This window comes from Carassius gibelio, chromosome B6 (assembly GCF_023724105.1).
Source record: "Carassius gibelio isolate Cgi1373 ecotype wild population from Czech Republic chromosome B6, carGib1.2-hapl.c, whole genome shotgun sequence".
Classification (NCBI taxonomy): Eukaryota; Metazoa; Chordata; class Actinopteri; order Cypriniformes; family Cyprinidae; genus Carassius; species Carassius gibelio.
The window spans coordinates 411,234-418,733 of record NC_068401.1 but is presented as its reverse complement, the minus strand read 5'-3'; the positions used below and the strand labels follow the sequence as shown (position 1 = coordinate 418,733).

The 7,500-nt window shown below is 39.7% G+C and overlaps 1 protein-coding gene across 4 annotated transcripts in view; it reads left to right on the top strand.

The window, feature by feature from the left end:
* The window catches only part of LOC127959613 (protein odd-skipped-related 2), a 6,181-nt gene extending 3,291 nt beyond the window's left edge, over positions 1-2,890 (top strand). For 2 of the 4 annotated variants that reach the window (XM_052558894.1, XM_052558893.1), the window contains exons 2-4: positions 786-1,391; positions 1,901-2,000; positions 2,329-2,890. In XM_052558894.1, the coding sequence (XP_052414854.1) occupies positions 808-1,391; positions 1,901-2,000; positions 2,329-2,403 (759 nt within the window). In that variant the 5' untranslated portion in view covers positions 786-807 and the 3' untranslated portion in view covers positions 2,404-2,890. Of the gene's footprint in view, positions 1-785; positions 1,392-1,900; positions 2,001-2,246 lie in introns of all 4 variants that reach the window. The other 2 variants (XM_052558892.1, XM_052558891.1) reach the window with 1 other exon arrangement.
* The last annotated feature ends 4,610 nt before the right edge of the window (positions 2,891-7,500 follow it).

Genomic DNA, 7,500 nt, shown 5'->3' with positions numbered 1-7,500 from the left:
AGAATGAGAGCAAACAGAACATGTCAATGAAATATTGATCCTAAAGTTACACGATTTCATGATGCTGATATATTCCAACTAGACTAGATTGTTTTTTTAGAAATAGAAACAGATTTGTCTTATAGAGGTCAGCGAACTATTCCTGAACAGTTAATGATCAGTCATTTATAGGCTACCTATTAGAGTTCTTCACAATAATATTGAAATATTTCGCATGAAGAGTGCAGCAGTTTGAAGATCTCAAACACTCTCAACTTGATCTCGTTTCTTCCAGAGATTAAAGTTTAGTTTATATTATATTATCTATATGATAGAGTCGCTCGAAACGATATTAATATCCAATCAAACTCTTGTTGAGAATTCAGTTCTGCTTCCTTGGTTTTCTGTGATTTCTGTGAATAGATTTTTAAAACCGATTTTTTTTTTCTATAGAACTATAGCTATAATAATAATCAGTCTGGATTAAAAGCGTTTTCATGACAGCTTGTTTAAACAGCGACTGTGAAATGCACGGGACAAAAACTGAAGAAAAAGGAATGGAGAAGAATTAAAAAATATATATTATAATAAAATAAATAAATATGGGCATAATATAATTATGGCAGATGCTTTCCATGCAAGACAATTAGAAAAAAAATAAATACTGAAAAAATAGTCATGTTTTCCATGTAGCCTATCATAATTTGAGAAAAGAAACAACTTTAAAAAATAAATAAAAAAGATAGGGAAAACAACGAGGTGTTTCATGACTGGAGTTTAACGGCTTGGTTTGCGTGTTTTCTCAGGATCTTCGAGTTCGGTTCTGATATGGGCAGTAAAGCTTTACCGGCGCCGATCCCGGTGCACCCGGCGCTGCAGCTCAACTACTCGCTCCTGCAGACGCTCAACACGTTCCCCGCCGCCGTGGATCATCTGTACGGCCTGAGCTCGCTCCAAACCATGCAGATGAACCACTGGACTCTGGGCTACCCGCCCGTTCAGGGCCTCGTGGACCCGCGCTTCCCGTTCACCGCGGCTCTTCCGTTCGCCGCGCACCTCTTCCACCCCAAACACGGGTCCGTGACGCGCGTCGCTCCCGCGCTGCACAAGGAGAGACCCAGGTTTGACTTCGCGAACCTCGCGGTGGCGGCCACGCAGCAGGATCCGCCCAAACCGGGCGAGCTGTCCAAACTGAGCGCGGAGCTGGCCAAACTGTCCCCGGACCGAAAGCCCGCGCGCGGCAGACTGCCGTCCAAAAGCAAAAAGGAATTTATTTGTAAGTTTTGCGGGAGACACTTCACCAAATCCTACAATCTACTGATCCACGAGCGCACGCACACCGACGAGCGACCGTACACCTGCGACATCTGCCACAAGGCCTTCAGGAGACAAGACCACCTGCGAGACCACAGGTGACCAGAGTGTGTGTGTGTGTGTGTGTGCGAGACCACAGGTGACCAGTGTGTGTGTGTGTGTGTGTGTGTGTGTGTGTGCGAGACCACAGGTGACCAGAGTGTGTGTGTGTGTGTGTGTGTGTGTGTGTGTGCGAGACCACAGGTGACCAGAGAGAGTGTGTGTGTGTGTGTGTGTGTGTGTGTGAGTGTGCGCGAGACCACAGGTGACCAGAGAGAGAGTGTGTGTGTGTGTGTGTGCGAGACCACAGGTGACCAGAGAGTGTGTGTGTGTGTGTGTGTGTGTGTGCGAGACCACAGGTGACCAGAGAGAGAGTGTGTGTGTGTGTGTGTGTGTGTGTGTGTGCGAGACCACAGGTGACCAGAGAGAGAGTGTGTGTGTGTGTGTGAGACCACAGGTGACCAGAGTGTGTGTGTGTGTGTGTGCGAGACCACAGGTGACCGCTCCAGAGTGTGTGTGTGTGTGTGTGTGTCAGGTCCAGCTCGACTCATTCTCGCTTGTTTTACAGATATATTCACTCCAAGGAGAAACCCTTCAAATGTCAGGAGTGCGGGAAGGGATTTTGTCAGTCACGAACTTTGGCGGTTCATAAAACCTTGCACTTGCAGGTAAATTGTCCTCATTTGTACCTTCTGTATATATGTGAATGACATTCTGCACCAACAGATTTTTGTTCGTTCGTAGCTCTTAATTAAAATGTCATGTTTGGGGCTGTCGATTATAGACGAGCAGTGTTAAGAAATCCTCGTGGCTTTTTCGCTCAGCTGCATGGGCCTCAAATGTTGACATTGAAGCATTTATTTTCGATGGAAAACTGAAGGGAATAATCCTTTGCTTGCTTCAAATCTGAACAGGAATCTCCTCACAAATGCCCCACATGCGGAAGAACCTTTAATCAAAGAAGTAACCTGAAAACTCACCTTCTCACCCATACAGACCTCAAGCCCTTCTCCTGCGGCCGCTGCGGGAAGCTGTTTCGGCGCAACTGCGACCTGCGACGCCACAGTTTGACACACAGCCCACAGCAGGACTACTAACTAGTGAACTAACGAGTGCTCTCGACACTCTGTTCAGGCGGACTCATGTTTGATGGACTCGCTTGCACCCAAACAGACTCTGTGAACTCATGTAAATAAAGTTTTTATTGTTATTTTTATTATCACCTGCATCTGAACTCAACGCGTTTCGATCTGTGTTCACATCTGGGAGAATTCATCGTGTAAATAAAGCGGCTGATCTCCTCACACGAGCACAGGATTAATCCACTATATTTGAGTCAAAGACAATAAAATATGATTGAGAAGAGACGGACACAATTCTGCTTTAATAAAAGAGCTATCTTTTTTCAAACGGCGACTGGACTTTTGTGTAAAAAAAACAAACTTCAAATGTTCCCCTTTTTACATTTTGTAATAATAATCTTTTATTTTATTAGAATTAAATGTCCCGACATGGTTATATAATTTTAATAATTATATATATATATATATATATATATATATATATATATATATATGAATGTCAGCAGTGTCCTGCAGAACTATTGGCTGCTGAGCTTTCAGACGAATAGAACATTTACAATAAAAACTATCAATGTGTACAAATATTGTATTATAATATACTATAATATTTAGCTGTCTGGACTTTCTGTGTTAGTTACATCACTAAAAGTGTAACTGTCGATTTAATTTAGTTTTCTTTGCATGTGAACTGAACTACTGTGGAGTTTGGCTTCGAGATGATTTCTGCTGTTTGAGCCGATCATTAAACAGAGAACAAACAAACATTGATCAAATCTCTCATTTAAGGTGTAAAGTGGACAGACAGTACAAACATATTCATGCTTTCATCTAAAAAAATACAATGTGAATAAATATATTGTGTAGCCTAAATAGTTCACTATATAAATATAATTGTTATTCTATTTAAAAAAGTGAATAATGTGGAAAGCAAAGCTGCAGAAACGGAAAAAGAAGACGGACGTGTTTTGGAAGATCGTTAGAAAAGGCACATCGAAAAAAAAAAAAAGGTAGGCTAATCTTGAACATCGTAAATATAATAAACCATCAGTGGCACGGGTAAATTATGAGCCCGTAAAATTAAACTCTTGAAATGAATAGCAGATTAATTTGTAGAGCTCTTCTGATCCTTTCGAATAAACCACGCAATCGGGTAATCCTATAAATACAACACGAAGACGAACTATTTTGGAACAGGAAACTGAAATGATTCCCATCAAAGGCCTGTGATAAAATATTCCACAAAGACAAATCTCAAAGGAAGAAGACAAAAATAGAGCAAATCTGAATGAACTGTTTTAAATAGACTCCGATCATGTAACACACGATTCCGTGGGAAAATAATGTGCATTTATTGATTATGACTGTAAATCAACGGACAGTATTTGTAAATCATCTAATAATGGGGAGTTAGTGTTTATGATGATAATAACAAGTAGCTATCATTATATTAAGTAGGCTACATATTGTCAGTATTTACTAATACAGTAGAAGCGTGTCTATAGTCAGTGTATTGTCAGTATTTACAGATTAAAGTGTATATTTAAGCTAATAAACACAAACAGTTTATTTCAGTCTCGCATCTCTTCATTTATCTCTCAATAAAGAGTAAAGCCTCAAACTAAAGCGTTCACACAGATCCTGATTAATAACGCACTGTCAGTGTCTAAATAACAATTATTAATATATGCTCGGTGTTTAGAAAGAGTGATATTTAATGGATCGTGATAATTAGGGTCCATTCATGCAGAACGCGAAACGCAGGTAACATTAATGATAAAACTTAAAGTTTAAAGACTTAATTAAACTTTTTATGTCCGTCGGTCATCTAAGCATTGTCGTTTGTATTTGAAAGAAACTGACAAAAATGTTATTTAACTCAAACTGCTATGACGCGAGCGCTCACGTCTGCTTCGCGTCAGCCCTGTGCCGGAAGTGACGTATCGACGCTGAGGCGTTGTGTATGCGGAAGTGATGGACGCTGCTTGTGTTTGTGTTTCTGTAGGAGTCTGACGCGTCGGTGAAGCTGTAAGTGTTTATGTGTTTGTGAGTGTGTGACACGAGTGTGTCGTGTGATGTTCATGTTGATAATGACAGCTTTAGAAACAGCGATAAACCTGAGCTTAAGAGTGTCGGTGAGGAAAGTAAACACAGTGATGCGCGAATGCAGTAATCGCTCTCTCACTCAGTCAAATCAAGGCCCACGCTTTAATAACTTCTGAACAAAGCCTCTAATAACTTGTAATACAATATGTGTTTTTGGCACAGTTCGTGTTTTTAATTTCTGTCAGAAATCTGTAATGTTTCACGCGGGTTGCTGTCATTTTCAGCTGAATTCTCTCTTTAACTTCTTTAGCAGACACAGGGATATCAAAATACACAGCTCGAAGAAATTTAAAGTAATGATTAAAAATAAGAACACATAAAATGGTTGAAGAGCTAAAATTAATTAAAAAGTGAACGATTTTAATGACTGTCCTGATGGAGGAGTGAGCGTTATAACTCTTACACTTTAAAGTGAATTTACTGAAATGATACCAGAAGAACAGGTACCCAATATCACGAATTAATTCACAATATGCACACATTCACTCTTAATCTTTTGTGTAATATGCTGAAAACTGGCATTTAAAGTTTCTTGTCTGGTCTAAGAATTACATTGCATGAATTACGTATATATATATATATATATATATATATATATATATATATATATATATATATATATTATATATAATTATTTTTTTATTTAAAACGGCGGAATTTGTCAAAAGTTGAGTAGTTTCGCTTAATATTACAGTCGGTTATTTCAGATTATTATGTAAAACTAAAAATATTAATCTTACATCACGCGCTTTGACCGTTAAATCTGAAGCGTCAGTATAACCCCGCCCCTTTAATTTGATTGGCCACATCAGTCATTTTGACAGTGACGAGCGGTGTCAGAGACTGAGGCAGAAACTACATCAAAGTACAGTTAACATTTGCTAATAACAGGTGAACTAGAAGAGTCCTCTGCTCAATCTGACCGGTGCTGCAGACTGGAATTAAACCACACCTTAGTTTGGTCTGGTCAGAGGAGAACTGATGTCACCAAGGAGCTTTGGTCTTGTTTAGTTGGGGACACTGGACTGATTGCACAGACACTATTGAAGAGAGCTGAACTGGATGATGAATTACTGAATCATAAATGATCTGACTCTGTTACTGTCTTCTTGTTCTACTGACAATCTGTTTTCCTGTGTGACTCTGAAAAGCTGCTTTGACACGATCAGTGTTGTATAAAGCACTATATAAATAAAGTTTATATATATATATATATATATATATATATATATATATATATATATATATATATATATATATATATATGCTCAGACTTTTATTATGTACACCTGGAGACCTCAGTGTTACAGCAGCAGCAGATCTGTTCAGATAAAGTTCATTATCGTTTATACGTTCTGTTGAATATTCTGAGTGGAGGAAAGCTGATCAGTGCTTTCAGAGATGATCTATTAGAAATCAAGATTCATTTCTACAGTTATATAACTCTCTCTTTGTGTGTGTCTCTCTCTCTCTGTGTGTGTGTGTGTGTGTGTGTGTGTGTGTCTCTCTCTCTCTGTGTGTGTGTGTGTGTGTCTCTCTCTCTCTCTCTCTCTCTCTCTCTCTCTCTCTGTGTGTGTGTGTGTGTGTGTGTCTCTCTCTCTCTCTCTCTGTGTGTGTGTGTGTGCAGGCGTGACGGGATGTCAGGATGCTGGAGTCCTATGTTTCTCCTCTCTTGATGAGTTATGTGAACCGCTACATTAAGAACCTGAAGCCGTCGGACCTGCAGCTGTCGTTATGGGGAGGAGACGTGGTTCTGAGCAAACTGGACCTGAGACTGGACGTTCTGGAGCAGGTGAGAGACCGTCACAGCATCAACCACAGCTTTCCTTCTGTCTGCCTTTTCTGAAGGAGCTTTACTGCATTTTAAAACATGGCAGCACTTCTGGTTTGGGGATCTGCCACCCAGAAGGACTGAAACAAATCATTCTGACTGAAGGATCTGGACATTTTCCATCACACTTCATATGTATTCCTCTGGAAAATAATGTACTACCAGAACATCTGAGACATCTGTAATATCTAGATCTGTGCTGATCCCATACTGAGGATACTCAGGATCAGTATCTATAGTAAGATCAGGTTTCCAGATCCCATATAGTGCGTAACCTATTCTGTGTGATTGTGAAGCTGTTCCATAGTTTAATGTGAGGTACAGATCAATATTTATCTCTCTGTCATCCTTGGTTCAAACTGTGTTGTGTTCAGTTACGACAGTCAAAACGAGGAAACTCTGGAAGGTGATTCTCTGTTCCTATTATTATTCTTGATCTGTAGAGAAACACCAGAGGTTTTGCATGAAAGGACTTTCTCTAGCTGGACTTTAGTGCTGTTTCTAAAGCATGAAACCTTCTACCGTGTGTCGGTTCGAGATCACTACACCAGAGTACAGAGCACTGTGAGTTGTGCTTCATGCACACAGTGACTAAAAACTGTTAAAAGAAAAGGCTCTAAACTCTCACACAGCTATAATATACTACACATCAGAATCATCTCTGTGCAGATCTGTGCTGTGTCTCTGTGATGCTTCAAGCTCATCATTCTGCGCTCAGGATGTGCAGAAGTGCTCTGTGCCGCTCTTTAGTGGAGACTTCCATGTTAGAATACTCTTGCCAATGAAAGATTATTAACATCCTTTCTTGTTGTCTAATCGACCATATGCTGCTTACTCATTACTTTTTTGCTACTGAATGATCCACTAACCTAGTTTATAATAGTATTTATGTCATATATTATGATTATATATTTATTAATGTACAGTGAAGTTGTCTATATGTGTTAGATTGTGTTTAACACTCAGAAGAGAGATGATCAGGGGCACACACAGATGGTTTGGGTGTCTAGTAATATCTCCTGAGATTTCAGTCATGGTTTACTGGAAGTAGTTTGTTCGTGTAAGTTTCCTTTCAGTGTGTGATGGTTGAAGGTGAGGAGAGTAACGTCACATCTTTGTGTTTCGTTTTTGAAAATGTTTATCATTGCATTC